Below are 23,616 nucleotides of genomic sequence, written 5' to 3' on the forward strand. Positions count from 1 at the left end.
AACCTAACGACTACATTTGAATGAAATAAACACACTTTAAAAAACACATTTATTCGCTTTTTACATATTTTACAGCTCTGATTTGGTCGGAGAAAGACTAAACGGGTGCAAACATTAATACTGGGCATGTATGACAAGTGGTTTCAAGAATGTGTCACTTTCCAGTCCTTAGTAGTGCTGATGGGCTTCTTCATACATGGTCGTCCAGCAGAGCTTCAATCAGCCTTGAACTGTTTATAATCGAAGTTGTTACCACAATAAATTTATAACCTGAAACAAGACCAAACAGGTGTCTGAAAAACCACAATAATCTTTTTTGTATTTGTTCTACATAATTAATCCTCAACCAGAAGCAAGACTGAATGAATAATTCCACATTTACCTTTCTCTCTACCGAGAAAACGGAGGGCTGAAATCTCAGAGAAAGTGCATCCACCTAGGAACATGACCAGAACGACACGCTGAGCGTTGTTCTTGGGCTTTAAATCGGCCCCGCTACTGCCTGGTGGGAGACAGAAAGCATTTGGTGCTATGTGCTTCTTCAAATGAGATATTAATCAAGATTTTCTGTTGATCAAACCTGTAACAGCAAATTCATGCCCATTTAGCAGCCTGGTTACTTCCTCAAGACCCGTCCAACCATCTTTCTCTAACACCTATGTAAAATAGCAGACAAATACAATTTTACATTTTATTCTAATCATTTGTATCCGATATCTTAGATGAGTCCAGATTACTGAATGACCTGTTCGATGAGTTTGCAGCTCAGAGGAACATAGGCACCACTGAAGACATAAGCCATGTCTCGAGGAACACGCAGGTCGTATTCTTCATCTGACTTTGGTACCTTCACAAAAAGTATGTTTGATAACATTCATCATATTGATTGTGAGCAGGACAAATCTAGAAAACTTTTATTTATTTGTTTTATATAATAAGTCCTCTTTGAAAGACTCTACCAGGTTGAGTCTTCTGCTCAAGGCTCTGAAATTGCCCTTCTTTGCCAGGGAAGAAAAAGCATCAGTCAGCTTTCCTGGAAAAAAGAAATTCAAATAAATAAACAAAACCAGCAGAAGAACTGCTACTATAAAAAAAATTCCAGTTAGAGGTGGGCAAAATACCAAAAATGTACCGATATCATAATGCATGTCTAGTTCCAACGTCATTTAGCCCAGGTCAATATGTTAGGTATTCGAAAAAAAAATATGTGAGTAGTTTGTTGAAGTTCATGTTGCTTTAAGCTGCCGTGCTACAAACAGGATGGGCTAGAGTCCTGTGACTTTATGGTCCCTCTAACTGTCGCTGTACGGGTAGCTACCATTCACTTATCGTTATCGAGGTGAACTGCTCAATATATCGTGTTACAGATTTGAGGCATGGCTGAGTCCCGATTGTAGTTCTAAGCTGTTCCCAGTGGAGACAAGTTAGAAATCAAAAATGTATCAACTGCTGGGAACCCTGAAGGTGTTTTTGCAGAAAAAAATTCAAATAATAACACCTGAATCTGAATCCTCAAAGCCCCAGTGTGTAATATTTTTTATGGTTTACAGTCAAATTCTGTACATCCCATTAACAACCTTGTCCTGTTTCATCCTTATTTCTCACCAAGGTCTATTCTATTAGATCAAAATTTCCCATTGTTGTACACATAAACTGTAGTCTACCATAAGAATCTGTCATCAATATGACAGATATGGTAGCCGTTTAGGGACATACAAGAAAATGGGATGGCGACGTTTTTCTTCGTGGCAGCCCTGCTGGTTTGGGGAAATTCTGCCCCGTCGTCTTGGGTTGGTTGCACTGTTCCAACCACACACCCCTGCTTCCCTGCACTACCTCACTGTTCTCTCAACACATATTTAGATAGCATTTAGTAAGGATTACAAATTAAAGCTACAATAGCTAATCTGGAAAACAAGCTAACTTTAAAAAAAACTTTTCATGCCTCTTTACAATGTTCTAACATAGCATTTCCATAAATATACAGTGATCCCTCGCTACTTCGCGGCTCGTTTATCGCGGATTCACGACTTCACAGATTTTTTCTTTGGAGCCTTATTCAAGAGAAATTTGCTGATTTGCGTTATTTTTCACCGATTCGCGGTATTTTTCCATGCGAAATATCAAGAAATTCCTGTTTTTTTCATCAATTTCATCATAAAATGCACTTTTTGTAATAAAACTATAAAAAAACCAAGTAAAAAATTTTTTTCTTGAGTTTTACCCACAAAAAAAGAATGTGATCATACGATAATTCAATATAGTACTGTACTGTAAATATGGTGTCCCTACTTTGTGGATTTTCACCTATCGCGGCCAGGTCTGGAACGCATCTACCGCGATAAACGAGGGATCACTGTATTGAGGAGATAACAAATAATTAATGTAGTGGTCATCTTGCATTTGTCTAAAAACCTACGCCAATAACACGGCTTGGACCACAACCGAGGATTGGACCATCCGGTTGTCTGTCTCACCAAACCGCCACACTTCTGTGTTTACCTGGGTCCCCCATTCATTACACACTTGTGCATTTTACAACACAGCACCACTGGTGTGAAAGGTTTGCTGCTCAATAATGTCAGAGAAACGACAAACAGCTGGCTGCTACCACTTGAACTTTAGGACAAACTACCAGATTCACAAAAAAGAAAAACTCTATTTGAAGTCACGGACAACAAAAGACGTCTGGACGTAGAAAATGGCAACTTGTGTTTAGCGCTCCCTCGTTTCCTCTGGCAATACGAATTCCAGCAGACGTGGCCTAGCGATAATAGACAATGAGAGGGGTGAGTGTTCTGTGACTGTGTTTGCACAGTGAGTCGTGGAGGATGGCTGCTTATACTGAGCCGGGATTCTCTGGAGGTTTCTTCCTGTTAAAAGGGAGTTTTCCTCTCCACTGTTGCTTTATGCTTGTTTAGTATGAGGATTGCTGTATAGTCACTGACACTTGTCAGTGACTTGATGCAATTTGCTGGGTTCCTTATATAGGAAAAATTATTTCTGATTGGCCCAATGAACTGACCTGAATTGGAATTTTTATTATGTGAAGTGCCTTGAGACGACTCTTGTCGTGATTTGGCGCTATATAAATAAACTTGAATTGAATTGAATAGCTAGCTTGTTTAAGAAATTTGCTATTGCAGCTTTAAACGAATGGACCTGATTGCTGGACTGTAAGCTAGAAGTCGTTGATGACATATTGCCCTTTTGGTGTGTGTGGGCTACCGTAGTTGCAATACCTACTTCAAAATAAGTGGCGCTAAAGAGTCAAAATTTTCCCACACACTAGGCCTTTAATGTTAGAACGTCTTAAAATATTGTAGGAACGAAGAAGACAATTAGAAAGTGGTAAATAAAAAAAGTGTTTTTTATGTGCTGCAGACCTAAGTCCCATTCAAGCACTCAAGTCAAGCTAACTTTAAAAATCAACAGTTTTAAAACGGTCTTCACTATGCTTTTAAATGTATGAAGCCATTGCCAGAGCAGGAGGTGGAACAAACCTGCAGTTTTGTCATTGACCAGTTTGCCCACTCTGCTTTCCATCACAGTGAGCGTCTCCCCTGGTTGCTGCTCCACCAGCAGTCCGAGCTGCTTCAGGTTAGAAAATGTGAGCAGATGGTCCACTCCGTAGCTCTGGTGATGAAGAAGAAAGTAAGAGATAAGAAAAGATAATCCTTTATTTTTCCCACAAGTGGAAATTTGCAGAAAGTGGACAGTACAGGTAAAAAGCGGCAAGAGTATAAAAACTATAGAATAAAAAACGACACCAAAAAGCGGCACACTGATTCAAGCAATCTAGAAAAACATAAATATATATGAGTGTGTTGAGGAATGTCAAGGTCCAAATATATATATTTAAACTTTGAACTTGAAAAATAGGTGCAAAAAAACCACTTAATTACCAAAAATACAACATTCAGTCAGAAAAAAATAATTAAATAGTGTTTTAATCACAGCAAACGTGTGCATATGTTCTTGAAGTGATGTTTCAAACGATGCAACAAATATTTGTGTCCACTTATGAAAAGGGTGTTCCCACCTGAAGATACTGTGCTTTCAACGACCGGAAATCTTTTGGCAAAAGTCCTGAGAGAAAACAGAGTCACGCCTTTCTTCATCCAGCAGGTTAATTTCACTTCATTTCTGGAATTGTGAGAGCCAATTTACCATTTTCTGTAGCAGACAAAAGACAAAGCAGCCGTAGACTTTCAATCATGGAGACCTACAGGAAAAAAACAGAAGAAAGTTAATGAAATATGTTAATCAGCAAGTTCTCATATTTAAACAGTTTACGTTTGATTAAAACCGAGATGAACAGGACCCACCTGTCTGTTGATGTGTTCCTCTATGTAAGAAATACATTCACGGATTTCAAATCCTTCAAGTAAAGCTGAGGAAACACAAACGTGTGTCAAAAACCATCTACAGAAACAACCGCGTCTTGCCGAGTGAACCTGGCAGTCTTGGTTCTAGATTAGACTCTTTTAGGGGGACATAATCATGACTTTACCCTTAAGGCCTGAACTTGTTTTCAATTATAAAAATATTTTTCACTTGTGGATTTTCTTTCAGGTACATGCAGTAGTTTGGTTGCATTTGGAGCACATGCAGGCTTGATGCGAATAGCGTTAAGGGGTTAAGTTAAGTTAGGTTAAGTGACAGCAGTAGCTCAGGAGGTAGAGCTGGTTGTCCAGTAATCGGAAGGTTGCAGGTTCGATCCCAGCTCTGTGCTGTTGTGAGACACTTAAGCCACCTTGCCTGCTGGTGCCTGGTGATGGTGCCAGCGCTCAGCAAGCTTCGCCTCAGTCAGTGCACCCCAGGGCAGCTGTGGCTGAATTGTAGCTCAGCGTGTGAATGGTGAGTGACTGATTGTGTTGTGAAGCACCTTGGGGGGTTGTACAACTCTAAGAAGATGCTATATAAATACAGGCCTTCTATAACAGCTCCATGGTCTATAAAAACATTTTCTTTACAGAAAATACCTCTCACATAAAGCAATTCCAGCAGTTTTATTACTGACAATTTCAGTATCTTCCAGAGTGAGTCGTTTCTGGGCTCTAACACCTTAAGAAAACAAGCTGTGGCTGGCCACGCCCACCTATCCTCCACTCAGGCTGCTCTATGCTAAAAAGCTCAGATAACCAGGAGGGAGTTTAGCAACTTCTCTCCTAGCAGCAGCTCTCTCTTGCACGTTTGTGATGTCACAATCAGGGACTTTTTCAAACAGCTTGTTTTAGGCACATAATTCCTAAAACCAAACCCAGACAGAAAATGGATGAATGGCTTTTTTCACATTTGGGAGCAGTAGGGACTCACATGGCAGCACTTAATGATGCAAAAGGTGAACTTTGCATAGCAAACATGTAAAACACACATCACCAATGTCCCCTTTAAAGTTAAAATCAAACTTTGGCTGCTTTTCCATTCATTTCCAGTCAGGTTCTTTGGATTTACAGTTTTCAGAGGAACTATTCTGTAAAGTCAATTAACCCTAACGACACAAGAAAGGCTCTAATACCTAATAACTAAGTACAGAATATTCTTACAGTGTTCTGTCTTCAACAGCTCCTGGAAGTCCTGCTTTGTTTTCTTCTTCATCATAGATTCACTGGCACCGATGTCTGAAAGAGAAAAAGGAGTTAAGCAGTGCAGCTTCAGTGTTTTTACTCAGAGCCGCACTAATCACTGATGTCTTACGTAGGCTGAGCAGCCGATGCTCCTGCTTCAGCCCTTTCAGCTCCTCTGACACAAACGCCTTCATCTGCTTTATGTCCATCCCCCGACGCTTCTGCAGGATGAGGTCAAACAAAACGTGTTTTCTGTGTCGGTCACATTAGGTACAGTGACCAGCATTTACTCACATCATACGCTGTCTGGAGGTTCCTGGCTTTCTGGCTGAGGAACCCAAAGACGTTGGAGAAGTGCTCGTTTCGGATTTCACTGAAAACCTGCGAGAAATTACAATTCCAGCTGACGCTGAAGGTAAAACCAGAAGCTCTGCAACAGACCTGTCAGCCCCTACCTTATCCTGGGAGTTCAGCATGACCTTTACACTTTTGTCTGACGAGGTCACATCAGGTCCAAACTCAACACAACCTGCAGAAACAAAACGCTGGGATGAGACATCTACCAAAGAAAATCTGCTAACAACACAGGCATGAAGTATGAAATTAGTTTTATTTCCTTAACCCTCCCACTGTCCTAATGGGTGTGACCCCGCGAGGAAAGTTGACCATTGAGCAGGATTGATGGTTTATCCCTTGAGGTCCACGTGGCAGGGGTGAGGTGGTGCTCACTCCTCACCCCTGCCACGTGGACCCAAGGGTAAACCATCAATCCTGCTCAATGGTCAGCTTTCCTCGCGGGGTCACACCCATTAGGACAGTGGGAGGGTTAATACATCTGGGGTTGGTTTGTTACAATAAAGACATTTTTTATTCATCTCTGATGGGCAAATGTTTTTATACAAATTATGGATTTGCATCAGAGAACGTGAACGTGTTCAAAAAATTAAAATTTACATATTGTACGTAAATAATTTTATTTTACTTGACAAGTGTAAAAACTTTGATCTGGCTTTCTTGCAAAAGTGATCAAGTTATGTTTGTACAGAAGTGCTTTAACTTTACTGAACTGGATAAAATCAGATTTTCACCATCATAACTCAGGTGAGGGAGCATCGATACCCACCGCATTTGATTCTGAATATGTCATCCACGAGTCCTTCGTACACAACTTGCGAGCAAAGAGGAGTGACAAAGTCCACGTCTAGGAAAAAAGAACAACATCAGGGTGAGAAGAAAGCAGAACTCAGCACTGCAACCATGCTGAGGTGCCTACTTTTACCTCGATCAATCAGAAAAACATTCCCAATTTCTGCTTGGTGAGCTTTTTGTTCTCCCTCCTCTACCAGCTTCCTCCAACACTCGTATGTCATCTGGTGTCCAATAAACAGAACAAACGTCACAGAAACATCATCTCATTTAAACGCCAAACACCCCAGAGCAGAGCTGAAAGTCACACTAGTCTTTGGTGGTTGGATGATGTGAACCTTAGAGCAGCGTCCAATGCCATAGAGCTTTGAGAACGGGCCGTACAGGGAGTGAAGGAGGTGCAATGCACTCCCAGCTGTCCTCACCCATCGCTGGTCTCCAGCCTGGAAAATATACATTTTAGAAATGGCTTTACTTGCATGCTGAGTGAAAACAGATACTTAGAAAAAAAAAGTTTGGTTCATATCTTATGATGATCTTATGGTTCTTCTCTATAAGTTCCTCATATTTGCAATATATTTTGATTTCCCCTCACACTGATATTTTAGACACCTACATTTAAATGTATGGTACTACAGTAATTACTATCAGGATTAAGGCTAGCATGTTAGCAGTGGCTCTGGAGGGAGACCGGGTTGTACAGCAATCAGAAGGCTGCAGGTTTCAAAGAATGCTGCTGGGACATTTAACCCTCTCTGCCTGCTGGTTGGAGGGACCGGTGGCGCCTCTGTCAGTGCGTCCCAGGGCAGCTCTGGCTGCATTGTAGCTCATCACCCCCAGTGTGTGAACGGGTGGTTGACTGATTTTGTTGGGAAGCGCCGTGGGGGGTCGTAGAACCCCAAGAAGGCACTATACAGACCATTTACCAAGAAAGTTTTGTCCTTAAGCACTTGTTTACTATTTAGATATTACTGTGCCTCTTCAACATTAAAATACTAAAATCTCAGTAAAGAAAAAGATCAGAACTGGCAGCCAAACAAAATAAATGAAACATATTTTTAAACTTTTTTTAAATCTTTTTTATATTTAAAATTTTTTGTTCTTGTGAAGCACCTTGTGATGTTTATCTTGAGAGGTGCTATATAAACGATTGTTTTTGTTCGTTTTTTATGTTTGTCACCTATCAAAAAAAAACTACAACTATGAATTAAAACAGGTATTGACTGGTTGATTTCCACTCCACCCAGAATCAAACTTTACCAAAAAGTTGTCTCGTAAGAACTCTGGCAGCTCCAGACTGATAATATCATCATCAAGAGGAAGGAGGTAGAATGCCCACTCGTCTGACGTCACATCTGCAGGAAGGCAGAAATGATGTCAATGTTTTCATTCAAATATACACGTAACAAAAAACTAATCAAATAAAAACTCACCACCAAATATCCCCTGCTCCTCCAGTACAGCCTCACAAGCATAAAACTGGGCAGAAAAATGAGCAACAGCAAACAAAAACAAAACAATAAATATTTATTTATTCAGCCTGAACAAAATAGTATTTTATACTAACATAAATCTGGACTACACTGGTTAGAATTTGGTTCAACTGAACTAACTTGATCATATTTAACTCATCATCTCAGTAACGTTTAAAGATGACTATTTATTGTGAATTTAGATGATAAAAACAAGTCAAAGTAAAATGACAAAGACCAGGGGTCTCATTTATCAAGCACTGCGTAGAATCTTTACTAAAACTGTACTTAAGCTCAGCAAAAAATATGTACTTACGCCAAGCAGGTTTGTGGTCTATCAAGCATGGAGTACGCGCAGCTGCACGCAATCTCCGCTTCATAAATCAGAAACTATCTAGAAAGGTTCTCAGCTACTTTTTAGTCACATCCCACCCTCACCACGCCCAGTTACTGCTATAAATAGTCAGTGCAAAGTGCCTTGTGGATCTCATGCATATACATAAGCCGGTGTCGGTACAGTATCTGCTCGGGTGCAAGATCGGCTCGGGGTCCTTCGACTGCCGATGACGTCAAAGTACGGCAAACCCACTCGGACAAAATACACTACACATCTATACTGTTGGAAAGAATTTAGCAGTTTCATTATTAAAATAATGTTTCTTAAGACGTAAGTTTGTGTTTATAAAGGTATTTGTAAAATAAAACACTATTTTATTCATAATGTTGAACTCCTCTTTGAGCACGTCCCTTGAAGAATCATAGGTATTAGCAACACCTGTGAAATTGTATTTGCAGGAAAGAAGTGTGTCCCATTTATTGAAGTATTTTGTGTTTAGAGTTTTTGACGTCTTGTCCATGAGTAGTTCAGTTACGCTCATAGCTGCTAGCTAAAACTCTGGAGTTAAAAGTTTTCTGGCTTTACTAAAATACCTGTCTGTACTTATTTGATTGATGGTATTTTTACTTTCTATTAGACTCCAAATGTAATCATTTGGCACGTTTCTAATTCATTATTTGCAATAATGTAATCGGCGATATTAGCATTAGCATTCCTATGGGTTTTTCCATGTATATTAGCATTGCGCTAACCACTCGCTGCCAAATTGCAGCCTTTGAGATTAGAAAATCTCCTTTTGTCACATCGCAATTTAATTGCACATGCAGTTAATCGTTCAGCCCTAATATACATGCAGCTCTATGCTAAAAGTGTATTTTCAAAGAGGTAATGATGGATTTCTTTGTAAAAGTTGTCCATCTTTCCAATAGAAAGATTTGCCTGGACCAACGTAATGTGATAACAACGTAACGTGATTACGTAATTCCGTGAGGTTCATGTTCAGCCAATCAACTACTTAGACGTCATCGGCAGTCGACGGACCCCGAGCCGATCTTGCACCCGAGCAGATCCTGTACCGACACCGGCTGTTGCAGCATTTCGATCATGACCGCGGATCAAGGAAGCGCTATTTCACAAGCAGAAGTTGAGGTACTTGTGGGTGAGGTGGAGAAATGAAAGGAAGTGCTTTTGCAACGCAAATAAAAGAAAATCCACAGAGTGGCACAGCGTTGCTGAAGCCGTCAATGTTGTGAATTCTTCAGAGAGATCTGTGGCGGATGTAAAAAAAAAGATCCGATCAGGATCCGATCCGCAGACTCCCAGGTGAAAGTCACGCGCGCTAACTAGTCAGCCAAACAGAGATCTCCTCTGTCCAAGTAGCCAGGGCGCATGATCAATCTGGTCACAATGACAGGACACACACACTGTCACAGACGCATGACATTCTGTCTCAATCTGCCCCCCTGCTGATATTCTGCATTCCATATTCTGAGCTTCAGGCTGTGTGTGTGTGTGTGTGTGTGTGTGTGTGTGTGTGTGTGTGTGTGTGTGTGTGTGTGTGTGTGTGTGTGTGCGTGCGCATGTGTGTGTGTGTGCGCGTGTGTGCATGTGGGGGGTCTTGTTCTGCGTGAAAGCGAAGCGGTACAAGTGATAATGCTGCAGGATTTCATAATTTTATCCTTCTCAGCAGCAGCACTGCAGGTGCTCTCCATGTCCAACATGTGCGTAAGCCAGGCCCTTAGTCAACTTAAAGTTGCACACATTTTTCCACTAAGTTTTCTTTCAGAAATCCCAAAGTTTGCGTGGAAAGTTGCTTACGCAGTTTTCCGACCCCGTTTTGTGTGTAAGCAAGCTTTATAAATGAGGCTCCTGGTCTTGACAACAGCAGAGGATGACGTACCTTCTGGGGTGTGAAAATGATCTTGTATCTTTTAAATCTGCCAGCTGCCTTGTCAGCGTTAACTACATCTGAAACAGGAGCGTCAGAGTTATGAAACACCTGTTTCTGTATCTGAGAGAAAGTCCACATGAAAGAAGATGTTTATATATTTCCTGGTCTGAGGAGTCTTGATATCACACTTAGAATGAAGGCACTTCTTAAGGAAACATATAATCTTTCAAACAAATGTGCAACAGCTGAAGTGGATGATGGTTTAGAGCTTGTGATAGGTCAGTTTTATGATGTGGCTTTTTTTGGGAAGCGTATTAGATTGTTAGGCTGTTGAGATGTAAGAAAAACTATCCTTACCACAAATCCACTTGACAGTTTGTATTCTTGGGCGAATCAGAAAACAAAGCCTGTGAAGAAATGTCATGTCACGATGTCAGAGGGTCCGACAGGATTAGTGACAGTACGCTACTCCATGCAGTGTTCATAAGAAGCAGCAAAACTCACTGATCAGAGGTGCTGATAACAGGTTTGTATTCCACTTTGTAGAGTTTGTCCACTTCGTGTTGCTACAAAGCAAATGACAAATGTCTTATGAAATACTGGAAACGCTAGTGTCTTAAATCAGAGGCAGGAAATAAGGTTTACCTTTAGTGTTGACACATTTGCGATCCGATCCAGCGGGCTCATTAAGTCTGCTTCAATAAAAAGGTCTTTCTTCCCTGGCAGCTGTGTGATGAAATAAGACACATGCCATAACAACAATCTGTTCTACACAAAACTAGAAAAACTTGTCAACAGAAAGTTCATCGCCTGATTCAATTATTTATAATACCAGAATTGCACATAACTTGATGGTAAGATCACAAAATTCTCTGACGCTATTGTTGGGATGTGGTCAGAGGTGTACCACCTTCAATGACTGTGACAGCTGTTACGTCAGCCCTATAAATCAGTCATTACACAGTTGTACTGATTTTTCCACTATAATAACAGACTGGAGTGCTTGTGAAAAAGGTTTCTGGTGTTTTTCTTGTCTAGCGTTTGTCTAAACCTGATGCTTTGTGGCAAACAGCTGATCTAAGCTAGGTACAGGTATATGCGCGTGTTTTCCTACCTGTTCCAATAGGTAGATGAGCTGATCTCTGACCAATCTCTTTAGCAGAGAGAAGTCTGGGAACTCCGGGGAGTCTCTCCTTGCACTGTGAGCCATTCTCAACCACAACAGGACACGTCATTCAGTCACTGGTGGCACAGAAATAAATACAGTTATAATGCAACAAAGATACGTCCCCAAATTTAAAAAAACCATAAAGCGTGACGATGAGTGTTCCGTTCTCTCCACTACCAGAGTTAGCTTGTAGGCTAAAAACACACAAATCATCTTTGCCTGCACATTGTAAACGAACAGCAAAATGCTGACGTTTGTATGAAATAATTCTGCACAAACTATTACATCATATTAATTTGACTAAAGCTGCATTTTTCTGAGTAAACAGATTAATATTATGTTTTTCTGTCGAAGCCTACCTGCTTCCGTAGCATAATAGTTCGTGCGATCAACTGTTTCCCACCGGACACAATAGAGTGAAGCAACACGCCCTTATCACTGACTTCAAACTTCAATTTATATGTCGATGCTTTTTAAACCCAAACCATCAACAAATCCAGCCTAAACAAGTTAATATTCTTCAACTGCATCTTAGTATTCTGAGGAATTAGCTTAACTCCCACAAAATAATTAACTGTTTTGGTATCGTTTCATCAACAGGAGGAGTCATCATAGCAATCCGGAATGGAAAAAAAAAACTCCCTTAAATCAAGTATTCTTCATTCCGGACTCTTAGTCAAATTCACAGAAGTAGAAAAAACATTGTACAGATAAGATTATTATTGTTATTATTAGCTATTTTCAAGTTTTGGTTTTCAAAGACCCAAAAGTAAAATAAATTTTAGTGGGCGGAGCAGATTGTAAAACACGGAAATGACGTAACACCGATCTGAAACACCGCCGTGCTTGCTTCCCAAACACGTTTATGCAACCTCCCTTAATTTGATCAAACAGAACTGAACATGGATTCAGACGCAGCTTTGTTGTTGGAGGCTGCTGATTTTGCTGCGTTTAAACATCGCGATCAGAGACGCAAAGATACAAACTCAACCCCCTACATTAACCATCCCATCGGTAAGGAGAAAGCTCTGTGTGTGTGTGTGTGTGTGTGTGTGTGTGTGTGTGTGTGTGTGTGTGTGTGTGTGTGTGTGTGTGTGTGTGTGTGTGTGTGTGTGTGTGTGAATTGTAGATTTCATTTCATTACATTATTACGAACTAAGAGGGGAAATATTCCACATATAGCCCCACTAAGTTTTTTTAAACCAGTCGCTGCTGGTTTTAGTAAGGGTTCTACACCAAATGTTATAAATGAGGCACCTGGTGTCTAATTCCAGCACTCATGAGTGAGAGGACGACACATTGGACAGGTCTCCCGTCCATCACAGGGAAACACAGACAAATCATAAAAATAATGCACGTTTGTGTAGCATTTATTAGTCAGGGTCTTCAAAGCACATTACAGTCCAGTCATTCACGCTGATGGTGATACATGTAGCCATGGCTGCTCTGGAGATGGTAAGTGGTCTGTATTTGTATAGTGCATTCTTAGGATTCAACAACCCCCCAAGGCACTTCACAACACAATCAGTCATTCACCCATTCACACACACCATGGTGGGGGATGAGCTGCAATGTAGCCACAGCTGCCCTGGGGCGTACTGACAGAGGCGAGGCCCTCCGATTACAGGCGCCACCGGTCCCTCCGTCCACCACCAGCAGGCGAGGAGGGTAAAATGTGTTGCCCAAGGACACAGTGACTGAACCAAATGGAGCCTGATGGTTCAGACCTGCAACCCACCGATTACAAGGCAAACTCCTAACCCTTACTAGTCGACTAACTAACCACCAGTCACACACTCACACACTTAGGGATAATTTACACTCTAAATTTTAGAGTGTTCAGTTAATACTATAATACTATACTATAATAATATTCTAAGATGACTATGCAGGATTATTTCATCCTAAGTAGTAGAAGAGTGGATCAGGGAGCCCGAGGCATTATCCTAGCACATGGATCAGTCACCGGACTTTTACCCCTTTGAGAATCTTTGGGATGTGCTGATGAAGGTTTTGTGTTGTGGTCTGACTCATCGATACAAGATCGTTACAAAACATTAATGCTACTGGGCATAAATCAATCCATATCATGTGTGACTTATTTTGTTGGGTACTACTTTTTGTCCAGTAGTCCATGTCATTGGCAATTATTATTAAATGAAATCCCAGCTTTGTGGATCAGCGGTGTTTATTAGTTCTTTCTGATGTCTTTGTCATTTAAGGAGTAGCGAGAATCCTCAGCCACGAAGGAGGAGTCACAGACATCAAGGTTTTACAGGTGTGTGGTGACTGTTACACACTCGGGATCAGTCTCCTGACACGCTGAGCTTTTTGTGCTGTCTGTCTCTGCAGGCTGCTTTGCTTCATGACACAGTGGAGGACACCGACACCACCCTTGAAGAACTTGAAGCAAAATTCGGGGAGGCCGTGGCTGGCATTGTCCGAGAAGTGACTGATGACAAAAGTCTACCGAAGCAGGAGAGGAAGCGTCTGCAGGTGGAGCACGCACCTCACTGCAGCCCACAAGCCAAGCTGGTGAAACTGGCGGATAAACTGTACAACCTCAGGGACCTGAACCGCTGCACGCCTGTGGGTCAGTACCTCGCTGTCCTATCAACACTTACAGACTGAAGCTAACGCTGTCCAGGTTGTCTCTTGTGTAGGAAACGGCAGACAGCAGTGTCTGTAAATGATGTTTTTCTACAAGGATGCAGAAAAGATTTGCACACACCCCATAAGTATGGAAGTTTTCTGGAATAAAACCAAACTTGAATTTGTGAAACAGCTTTTAAAACTTTTATTTAGAACACAGCAGATGTTTTATTTCACAGTTTTAACTCCTCAACCTTTTCGAGTTTAAAAAATCTGAGCAAATCAAAACTTAGATGCTGAAACACTAAAAACTGTTGGATATTACCCCTTCATCATCCAACTTTTTGCTGAATGCATGCAATGTAGCTTTGCACAGTAAGTAAATAAATATAAATCTCTGTGATTTTGAGTAGGTTTAAGATTTCTTCACCCGAGCAGTTAGAGTGCGTTACTGCCCTTATCCTTGTAATGCACTGTTTCTTGTTTAGCCACAGCTGTTTGCAGACCAGATGTAAATAGAAAAACTGCAGTTTCCTTTAGAGATTTTTTTGCTGATAATTTAGCTTATATGGGTTTGGTGGAATATCTTTTAAACTAAATTTGGACACCTAAACATGTTAATTTGTAGAAAGATTAGTGCTGGGAGTACTTCAAATTTTGCTGACTTTCAGAAAACTTACTAACTTACTGGTGTGCTGGAGCCACCATCAGGGATATGAAGAGACTGCAGTGTGTTGTACTCTCTGCTGAGAAGGTCATTGGCTGCAAACTCCTCTCTATACAGGACCTGTACTCCTTCAGGACATTGAGGCATACAGGTTGGATCACAGCTGACCCGTGTCACCCTGGACACAGTCTTTTTTGGGCCATTCCCATCTGTACCGGGTCGGCCCAGGCCGGGTAGCCCCAGTCGGCCCCAGCCTGGCCCGGTTGATTCCACACATCCTTGTCTTAAGCCCATGTGGGCTGATTCTACCCACCAATCAGAGGCTTGCTCTAATGGAAGGTGTGAATTTGCTGTCAGCAGTGGGTGTGTTGGCCTGAAGTAGACCCCCTCGAGAAGAGGGCTGAGAATGAGCCTTGGTTGGCCCGGAAAAATACCAGGCCACCCAGATATGTAAACAACCTACGCTACCCGGCCCAGGCTGACCCGATACAGATGGGAATGGCCCATTATACTCGCTCCCACCTAGCAGGAGGCTCTGATCCATTCAGACCAGAATCGCTAGCCACAAGAACAGTTTCTTCCCCTCCACGGTCAGACTCATGAATGCCAATCGTAGACCTGCCCACTGCAGTTGCTTTGTTTCAGTCACCTGACCCTGTGTTGTGTTATCACGTAAACTGATCTGCTCTGATCACTACCTACACTGACTTGTTTATTGTAGCTGCTTCTCTAATTATTGCCTCCCTAAATAATGGTGTTTATCATGTTGTCTACCTTTTGTTTGCCTGGCAGGCTGGAACACTGAGCGGGTCCAGGAGTACTTTGTTTGGGCCTCTGAGGTGGTGAAAGGCCTGAAAGGAACTAACTCTGCCCTGGAGGGGAAGCTGGAGGACTTGTTCAGAGAGGCATTCAACTCTGATGGCAAAGCCACACGTCTATACTGTTAAAATGACAACTCAAATGCACCTTTATGAGTGAGCTTCAGAAAAAAAAGAAAGAAGTGTGAATGTACTGTCTGCTGCACTGTCATTTGTATTATTGTCAAATTTTTAAAGTCATGCAAACCAGAACAGAAAATTAAAAGAATAAAAACATATGACATTTCTTTTATAAGTCTGGTTCATTGTCATCAAACCTTTCAAATAATTTTCACACAGACACAAAGTTTTTTTTTTAGATAAGTGAAGAGTTGCTTATTAGAAAGTCAGTCAGATTAGCCTTTTGTTTTTAAATAAACCATGATGCCAAAGTTACAAGCCAACCTCAGTCCATCCTATTACTCTGTTAAGGGTCAGGGCGTGCACTTATTTATTGTGCTAGTAAATTGAACTTGCCTGGAGCAGAAGAAATGTAGTTTGTTAAGCTGCCTGTCATTTTTGTAAAAAAAAAACGGAATGTTTGATGTTGGTTATATTTGTTAGGGTGAAATCGGGTTTCTGATCATAATGAAAAAAAGCTTGACTTGAAGGCCTATCATGCATGAAACATAAAAACCACCAAGGGGCGGTGATTTACAATTTACAATTTAATCGATTTTAATTAGCTTGATGGTCATTTAGAAAACACGTTTATAAAAATGCATAAATGTCAGTTTTGTAAAAACAATTTAATGTGAGACGCTTTCCTGTTCATTTGATTCTTGAGTTTTTGGTTTTTCTCTTCGGAACAAATGCACTTCCTGTCCGTTCGCGGAAGTTGTTCAACTTCCGGTTTTGAAACGAAGCAGCCAAGAGATTGTTGAGACTAAGCGCAACATCCTTTTATTTCACGTCCATAGTTTTGTGTTGTTGACCGGGCAGTCATGTCTAGTCACGAAAGCGTCAACATGAAGCTCCCACCGATCCAGTCCACGGCAGGAGCCGTGCCCATCCGGAATGAGAAAGGTGAATCGTGTTAGGGTTAGCTTCCATGCTAATGTAGCATCTGTTATGTAGCGTCAAAAAACGCGAGTTAAGTTTCTAAATAACTAATTCATTACTCAGCAAAACAAGCTGAAAAGCAATTTTGTGATGTTGGTTTTTTAAGAGAGTAAAATGTGTGTGTGTGGTGGGAGTAACAGTTTAAAATCTAGAAATGGAGGAACAACTGACAGTTTACATTTTTTTAAACAAGATTCAAGATCTTTGATGATCCAACACAAATGTTTATAAACAACTGGAAAAAATATATTTTAAATAGCTTTTCAACTTTTTTACGTGTTAGATAAGTCATCTGTTAAGTCCCTTAAAAGTATTCATGGGCTTTTGTAACGTCATTTATCTGTCTACCTAATAAGAGCTTGTCTGAGACATTAACTCGTTGTTTTAAGCTTACGTCTGAGTTTTGGGGTCATTTTATTACTCCCAAGGGCGAGGGGTATGCTGTATCTGTCTGATTTAATTTAAATAAATCTGCAACATATTGTTTTACGTTTTTTATGGTTGAGTGTTTTTTCCTGTTTAAATACTCTTGTACTAAGCTTGAGGAAGTGTATATAATCATGCCCTTTTCTGTACACAATGTAGGTGAGATCTCCATGGAGAAGGTGAAGGTGAAGAGGTATGTGTCAGGTAAACGTCCAGACTATGCCCCCATGGAGTCGTCAGATGAAGAGGAGGAGGAATTCAAGTTTGCTAAAAAGGGAGTGGAAATGGAGCTGGAGGTAGAGCAGCAGGAAGAAGATGTGAATGACCCACGTCTCAAACGTTTGCTCAATCGAACTTCTGAGGACGTGGAGGAGAGGTATCACTCAGTTTTTCTGATTAAACTCAAATTCTGTCAACATTTTGAGTCAAAATGTTTCCCGTTTGTTTGTGCTCAGGCTCGCAAGACACAGACAGATCGTAGAGCCTGAAGTTGTTGCTGAGAGCAGTGAGGACTCTGATGAAGGCACATGGCACCCTGAGCATCAGGAGAGCAGCGACGATGAAGAGGAGGAGGAGGAGGAAGAGGAGGAAGAAGTGGATGATGAGGTAGCAATTGTGCACCAAAAAAATAAAATCCTTTTAACTTTTTTGTTGCATTTTGAACAAATTATTAATTTGCTCATCGTGCTTGTGACCAGGAAATTGAGAGGAGGCGAGCAATGATGCGCCAGCGTGCAATGGAGAGGAAAAATGAAGAGATGGAAGTGATGGAGGTGGAGGAGGAGGGGAAGTCAGGAGAGGAGTCTGAGTCGGAGTCAGAATATGAGGAGTACACAGACAGTGAGGATGAAGCAGAGCCGAGACTTAAGCCTGTTTTTATTCGCAAGTGAGAACTAAACTAAAAATGTTTCAATAAAAATTCCAGATTCAGAACACTAGCTCAAATGTTTTTTTTTTGCACTGCAGAAAGGACAGAGTCACTGTGGCAGAGCGCGAAGCCGAGGAGCTGAAGCAGCGAGAGCTGGAGGCCGAGGCCAAGAGGCAGGCAGAGGATCGGCGGCGCTACACCCTCAAGATTGTTGAGGAGGAGGCTAAGAAGGAGTTTGAAGAGAACCGGCGCTCGCTGGCTGCACTGGAAGCTCTGGACACTGACGGGGAGAATGAAGAGGAGGAATATGAAGCCTGGAAGGTCCGAGAGCTGAAACGCATCAAGAGAGACCGAGAGGCCCGGGAAGCGTAAGTAAACTGCAGGATTCCAAAGGATTTATGGTGAAAGAGTGATGCAGTTCTCTTCAGGACGGTCATTTGTGGTGTTTTGTTGTCAGAATGGAGAGAGAGAAGGGTGAAATTGACAGATTCCACAATATGACGGAAGAGGAACGCAGGGCGGAGCTACGCAACAGCGGCAAAGTCGTCACCAACAAAGCCTCCAAAGGCAAATACAAGTTCTTGCAGAAATACTACCACAGAGGAGCCTTCTTCATGGTGAGTCCCAGCAGACACAAGAGTCCTTTTCACGGGATTGTCACCAGGATTCATAAAAAAGCAAATTTTTAAGACAACCAAGAGATTTTCCTAAAATCTTCATTTACAGCTGCAGTGTCTTTTCTTTGACAATTATTGTGTGATAAAAACGGCGTACCCTTTCTTATAACACCTTTATTATTTAGATGTCTGTAAATGACAGGAAATCCCACCAGATTCTGAAGGAGGTGATCGTTTGTGATGGGTCACCAACAGGTTATACGTGTAGGGATTTATTGTGTGGTTTTTGTGTGTTAGGATGAGGAGGAGGATGTTTACAAGAGAGACTTCAGCGCTCCTACACTGGAGGATCACTTCAACAAAACCATCCTACCCAAAGTCATGCAGGTGAGACCCTTTCGTCTTGGGGTGCAACGAAATGAAACTTTGGGCTGATGTCGATATTGTTATGGCTGATAATCGATATTTGTCGATGCGACATATACAGGCTGACATTTATGCTTCTGAAGTCAGCAGATTTTATGGAGACTTAAAGTTATGTAAGCAGAAATTTTGGACGTCTTTCTTTTTATATATATTCAGTTAATATCGGTCCAGTTGTCCTTATCAGACCGATACCGATATGTAAAACATAGATATTGATGCCGATATGTCATGCATCCCTGCTGTTTTTTTGGACCACAGGTGGGGTTTGAAAGTTCATCTTTGGAAAAAAGATTGAATTTCTCATGACCTTTGAACTAGCTTGTCATCTAAATGTGCTTCAGTCCCGCTGTACATGTAGCCTTTGTGTGTGTCACTGGTGTGAACGTGGTAGAAATGACACTTTTTGTGCACATTAAGGTGACATCCCCACAATTGTAACTTATTTTCTTCCCATTAGGTCAAAAACTTTGGTCGGTCAGGACGCACAAAGTACACCCACCTGGTGGACCAGGACACCACGTCATTCGACTCTGCGTGGGCCCAGGAGAGCACTCAGAACAGCAAGTTCTTTAAGCAGAAGGCAGCAGGCGTGAGGGACGTGTTTGACCGACCCACGGTGAAGAAGAGGAAGGCATAAGACGCCTCTTTCCAGTGAAGAGACTGAGGATGCTACTTGTGTTCTTGTGGACTTTGTTGGGGAAAAAGCAACAAAATGATTCTGCTTTGATGTTTTAACCAAAAGGATCCAAACCTGTTTAGAAATTTAAGGTTGCAGCTGAAACATTTCCTGGACAAAAGTAGACAGCCAGCTGAAACCTGCAGCTTGTGTGGAACTCTGTAAATAACCTTATTGTGATGATCAGTTTGTGGGTTCCTCGCCCATTTTGTATGAAACCGTGATGTTTCAATTAAAGATGTTTTCAGTTATTTTACACACGGACACAAATAAACAACGAACCTTTATTTAAAACTAAAATACAAAAACGATGGAGTTGATTGAAACAACAGTTAAAACTGCTCATTGAGGAAAACAGTCCGGTGTGTTAATGTGTGTTCAGTTGGTCAGAGCCACCAGAGCCTCCACCACGTTCCCCATGTGTTCCCTCAGGCTGCGCTCTGCCACGGTGCGCGAGATTTCCATTTCACACATCTGCACAGAGATCAGAACAAATTAAAGGTTTGAACCAGCTTAAATCAGAAGTCACCTAAAATATCAAACTCGTAAGCCTTTAAAAAACACATGGAACATACCCATGGAACAAGCTTAAATACTCTGAAGCACTAACCATTACATTCATCTTGTTTCAGTATCATGTGTGGATCGATGTTTAATATTATTCTGTACAACATTTAAAAACAGCAAAAACTTACAATCAGCTCCACATCTTCTTTCTTAATGGTGACCTTCGCCAGCTCCTTCTCTCTGGAAAAGCAGCAAAATAACATGTTCTCAGTCTCATTTACCGTTTAGTTTGGAAAATACTTTTCTAAACCTAACAGAGTCAGAGGTCTTGAACTCATCTTACCTCTCCTGTTTGGCTTTCTGTTCTCGTGACCTTCGGTCTCCGATCACAGACATGGCCTGCAAAAATGTGTAAAACATTGTCATAAGTTTTGTAATTACCTTTTGAGAAACATACAAAACCTCATTTTAGTTCCATTTCCTGTATTTGTTTAAAACAGCACTGATGGTACAAACATTTGCTGCCTACATAAATAAATATCATTTTGTTTCCAAGACTTTATTAAATCAGGAAAAAAAAAAAGGTACACACAATGTACATTTCAAAATATCATTAGCCCTTCATCTTCATGCCAACAGTGTTTCCTTCCACACAGGCTGCTGTGAGTTAAGGGTAAATAAATCCACTTGGGTTTCATCTGTCTAAAGAACATTGTTCCAGAACGCCGTTTGTTCAGATGAAACTTCACTAAGCTAAGCTGTGATGCATTATTTTTATAGAGGTTTTCTCCTGAACTAGGCCACAGGACAAGCTGAAGATCAGTTGGGGAAAGAGAAGTCTGGCCTTCCCTCTGGGACCTGTTACCTTTACAACCTTATCTTTGATGGTTTTCTGTAGAATGATGGATAGTTGATCATCATGTCATGTCATGATGACTAGCAGCATTTACTTCTGCTGGGGCATCATTTTAGTGCTTTTTCTTCCTAGACCGTGTGTTAACACACATCTGACCTGTATGCTCCAATGCAAACACTTTCCACTTGTGATCAGTCAATAGTGTCAGCTCTCAGCTAAACTACAGTTTTAACAATTCAAAATATTTTTTTCCAATGAGTTATTCTGAACCTTATATGTCAGCATTGCCTAAAATATTGTCAAATAGTTGCCTTAAACATGTTTGACTTGATGTTTTGAACAGTTTGAGTTATAGTTTCATGCTTGGGCACATACTGGATGAAATTTGAATTAATTTTACCCCTCTTCCACTCAGATGAGTGTTTAGCTAACTCTCAAGATAGCTACCTAAATCAATTAGTATCAATCTGTTCTACCAAGTTTATTTATTTGGTTATTTTAAAGTTAGGAAACGGAAAAACACAATAATACAAAGATTGCAAGTAGAATAACCAAAAGCTGAAGATGAAGCTTCGCCTGCTGTCTCTAGCTTTTTATGCCTACCCCATATACACAAACTTCTACTTCAAATTATCATAGAAATAAATATAAAATAATGAAATAAAATGTTTTTTCTGTGTTCAATCAGAACACAGAGAAAACATAAAATGACAAAAATGTTCATTTATACAGGAAACAAACCGTTATTTGTAATTATTTAGGTCTTTAACTCTTGACAGTGAACGCATCAGCGGCCGCATGTTTCCGGGGGAGCCGTTAGCCACAGGTCTCACCGTTTCTAAATCAGAGCTGGAGATTTCCTTCTCCTCCGCGTAGTCCGTGACTCTCTCCAAATCCGCAGCTCCGCTGTCATGTTTCCGAGGCTTTTCAACCGGCTTTCCAGTGCAGTTTTCCTCGGCTTCGAGGTCCAAGTCGACGTCTCCCTCCGCTGCCATGTTAGCTTCACTGAGGTCGGAACAAAGAATAATTAAAGTAGTTGTCGGAAGGATTACGAAGCCGTACCGGAAGTAGAATTTAAAGGGCCATAACAAATCTTTATAATAAATAGATAATAAAAATGACTTCAAAGTGCGTATGCTAAGTAAATTCATGACAAAAATGTGCATGCATTTCTGTTAATGTAACATTATAATAATAGTAAACGATCATATAAAACGTAAAACACTTTTGTTCAGGGCAAAAGAGTTTACGCAGTCGTTTTAAAACTTGCTAATATGTTGGAGCCGTGAGCAACAGTTTCCGGATGATCTCCACAGAAGCTGCAGTTAACATAAATATTTATTTGAAGATTTAAAATAAAAAAATATATATTTTACAATTATTTTGAAATTTCATTATATATTGCTTTACAGGGTTTATATTGGCTACATTTTAATACATACTGCATACTGACCGCAGTTAAAGTAGCTCATGGTAACAATGAACATTTCTAATAGTTACATTGTTTTGTGGAAGAAAAAATATGTATTATGATGTCATTATTTACACATGTAAAATACAACAAAACGTTTCTTCAATATAATAATAATAATAATACATTTTCTTTGAAGTGCTTTTCAAAAAACTCAAGGTCATTGTACAATAAAAAGAATAAAACATTCCAACAAGCACAAGGACAATAAAAACTAGTCAATTTAAAACCATGATAAAACAGATAAAATACAGATAGGGGAATATGCAATCTTGAACAGGTGAGTTTTGAGTTTGGCCTTGAAGTGTAGCGGTATTTCTGAAATCAGCTGGTAATGTATTCCATAGGGAGGGAGCAGATCTGCTGAATGTGCGACTTCCCATGATAACAAGGTGTATATATATATTTGTAGAGAACTCTAAAGCTCTCTACACCAGGGGTGTCAAACTCATTTTAGCTCAGGGGCCACATTGAGGGAAATCTAGTCCCAAGTGGGCCGGACCGGTAAATAAAAAAAAAACTTCAGATTGTTTTCTTTGTTTTAATACAATCAATATAAAACAAGGCTGGAGCCTGAGGACAGTGTAGTACAAGTACAACACCTGAAGTGTACTTGAAAATTTGAAAAAATTAAAAAAATCAACAAATAAAAATACATTCCTTAGTGATTCAAAGAGCTTACAGATCACATGGCTAGATCAGTTTCATGCAGCACTTAAAGTATATTTGACTCATTTTACTTAACATCGTTTAGCTTTCACCAGAACATCAATATCAGAAGTCCCATCCTGAGTGGCGGCCAACTTCAGGATGTGATTCAAGTTCTTGTGTGAGCCTTGAGCGCAGCTTTGTTTTATTTATACTCATTACAGAGGAAACTTGCTCACAAAGATAAGTTTATTTTCACTCTACATTGTAAAGTATGAAAATAAAGTTTACACAACCATCTCGCGGGCCAGATTTAACCCGCTTGCGGGCCGGATGCGGCCCGTGGGCCGCATATTTGA

The 23,616-nt window shown here is 40.7% G+C and overlaps 4 protein-coding genes across 4 annotated transcripts; 2 read left to right on the top strand and 2 right to left on the bottom strand.

Annotated features, from left to right (window-relative positions):
• Window positions 1–35: 35 nt before the first annotated feature.
• On the bottom strand, window positions 36–12,069 carry vps33b (VPS33B late endosome and lysosome associated). Its single transcript, XM_015953959.3, has 24 exons — window positions 11,944–12,069; window positions 11,531–11,658; window positions 11,062–11,142; window positions 10,921–10,982; window positions 10,774–10,823; window positions 10,426–10,493; window positions 8,150–8,195; window positions 7,977–8,071; window positions 7,055–7,159; window positions 6,850–6,940; window positions 6,694–6,771; window positions 6,026–6,099; window positions 5,865–5,951; window positions 5,701–5,791; window positions 5,550–5,624; window positions 4,329–4,393; window positions 4,171–4,225; window positions 4,043–4,089; window positions 3,504–3,636; window positions 960–1,033; window positions 746–847; window positions 581–656; window positions 383–502; window positions 36–270 (listed from the first exon to the last, which is right to left on the bottom strand). Exons 2-24 carry the CDS (start codon window positions 11,624–11,626, stop codon window positions 191–193), a joined length of 1,851 nt encoding a protein of 616 aa, XP_015809445.1. The 5' UTR covers window positions 11,627–11,658; window positions 11,944–12,069; the 3' UTR covers window positions 36–190.
• Window positions 12,070–12,408: 339 nt separating this feature from the next.
• On the top strand, window positions 12,409–15,951 carry hddc3 (HD domain containing 3). The gene is made up of 4 exons (XM_015953964.2): window positions 12,409–12,598; window positions 13,807–13,862; window positions 13,937–14,177; window positions 15,636–15,951. Exons 1-4 carry the CDS (start codon window positions 12,487–12,489, stop codon window positions 15,788–15,790), a joined length of 564 nt encoding a protein of 187 aa, XP_015809450.1. The 5' UTR covers window positions 12,409–12,486; the 3' UTR covers window positions 15,791–15,951.
• A 578-nt stretch (window positions 15,952–16,529) lies between these two features.
• Window positions 16,530–20,031, top strand: mfap1 (microfibril associated protein 1). The gene is made up of 8 exons (XM_015953963.3): window positions 16,530–16,726; window positions 17,348–17,564; window positions 17,644–17,794; window positions 17,887–18,074; window positions 18,155–18,424; window positions 18,514–18,673; window positions 18,971–19,060; window positions 19,557–20,031. Exons 1-8 carry the CDS (start codon window positions 16,645–16,647, stop codon window positions 19,734–19,736), a joined length of 1,338 nt encoding a protein of 445 aa, XP_015809449.1. The 5' UTR covers window positions 16,530–16,644; the 3' UTR covers window positions 19,737–20,031.
• Window positions 20,032–20,045: 14 nt separating this feature from the next.
• Window positions 20,046–22,178, bottom strand: hypk (huntingtin interacting protein K). Its single transcript, XM_015953965.3, has 4 exons — window positions 21,972–22,178; window positions 20,626–20,681; window positions 20,471–20,522; window positions 20,046–20,249 (listed from the first exon to the last, which is right to left on the bottom strand). Exons 1-4 carry the CDS (start codon window positions 22,131–22,133, stop codon window positions 20,154–20,156), a joined length of 366 nt encoding a protein of 121 aa, XP_015809451.1. The 5' UTR covers window positions 22,134–22,178; the 3' UTR covers window positions 20,046–20,153.
• Between the last annotated feature and the right edge of the window lie 1,438 nt (window positions 22,179–23,616).

Source organism: Nothobranchius furzeri, chromosome 9, assembly GCF_043380555.1.
Source record: "Nothobranchius furzeri strain GRZ-AD chromosome 9, NfurGRZ-RIMD1, whole genome shotgun sequence".
NCBI lineage: Eukaryota > Metazoa > Chordata > Actinopteri > Cyprinodontiformes > Nothobranchiidae > Nothobranchius > Nothobranchius furzeri.

What these genes read in the sequence shown, in the direction of transcription:
- vps33b (XM_015953959.3), bottom strand. Translation starts at nt 11,626, where the DNA reads ATGGCTCACAGTGCAAGGAGAGACTCCCCGGAGTTCCCAGACTTCTCT. An exon ending in CATATTCAGAATCAAATGCG is followed by an intron (nt 6,100 to 6,693) that starts GTGGGTATCGAT and finishes TTGTTTCTGCAG; the next exon opens with GTTGTGTTGAGTTTGGACCT. An exon ending in GCTGTTGAAGACAGAACACT is followed by an intron (nt 4,394 to 5,549) that starts GTAAGAATATTC and finishes GTGTTTCCTCAG; the next exon opens with CTTTACTTGAAGGATTTGAA.
- hddc3 (XM_015953964.2), top strand. Translation starts at nt 12,487, where the DNA reads ATGGATTCAGACGCAGCTTTGTTGTTGGAGGCTGCTGATTTTGCTGCG. An exon ending in CTACATTAACCATCCCATCG is followed by an intron (nt 12,599 to 13,806) that starts GTAAGGAGAAAG and finishes TTGTCATTTAAG; the next exon opens with GAGTAGCGAGAATCCTCAGC. An exon ending in GAACCGCTGCACGCCTGTGG is followed by an intron (nt 14,178 to 15,635) that starts GTCAGTACCTCG and finishes TTTGCCTGGCAG; the next exon opens with GCTGGAACACTGAGCGGGTC.
- mfap1 (XM_015953963.3), top strand. Translation starts at nt 16,645, where the DNA reads ATGTCTAGTCACGAAAGCGTCAACATGAAGCTCCCACCGATCCAGTCC. An exon ending in AAGCCTGTTTTTATTCGCAA is followed by an intron (nt 18,075 to 18,154) that starts GTGAGAACTAAA and finishes TTTGCACTGCAG; the next exon opens with AAAGGACAGAGTCACTGTGG. An exon ending in TCCTACCCAAAGTCATGCAG is followed by an intron (nt 19,061 to 19,556) that starts GTGAGACCCTTT and finishes TCTTCCCATTAG; the next exon opens with GTCAAAAACTTTGGTCGGTC.
- hypk (XM_015953965.3), bottom strand. Translation starts at nt 22,133, where the DNA reads ATGGCAGCGGAGGGAGACGTCGACTTGGACCTCGAAGCCGAGGAAAAC. An exon ending in CAGAAAGCCAAACAGGAGAG is followed by an intron (nt 20,523 to 20,625) that starts GTAAGATGAGTT and finishes CTGCTTTTCCAG; the next exon opens with AGAGAAGGAGCTGGCGAAGG. An exon ending in AAGAAGATGTGGAGCTGATT is followed by an intron (nt 20,250 to 20,470) that starts GTAAGTTTTTGC and finishes ATCTCTGTGCAG; the next exon opens with ATGTGTGAAATGGAAATCTC.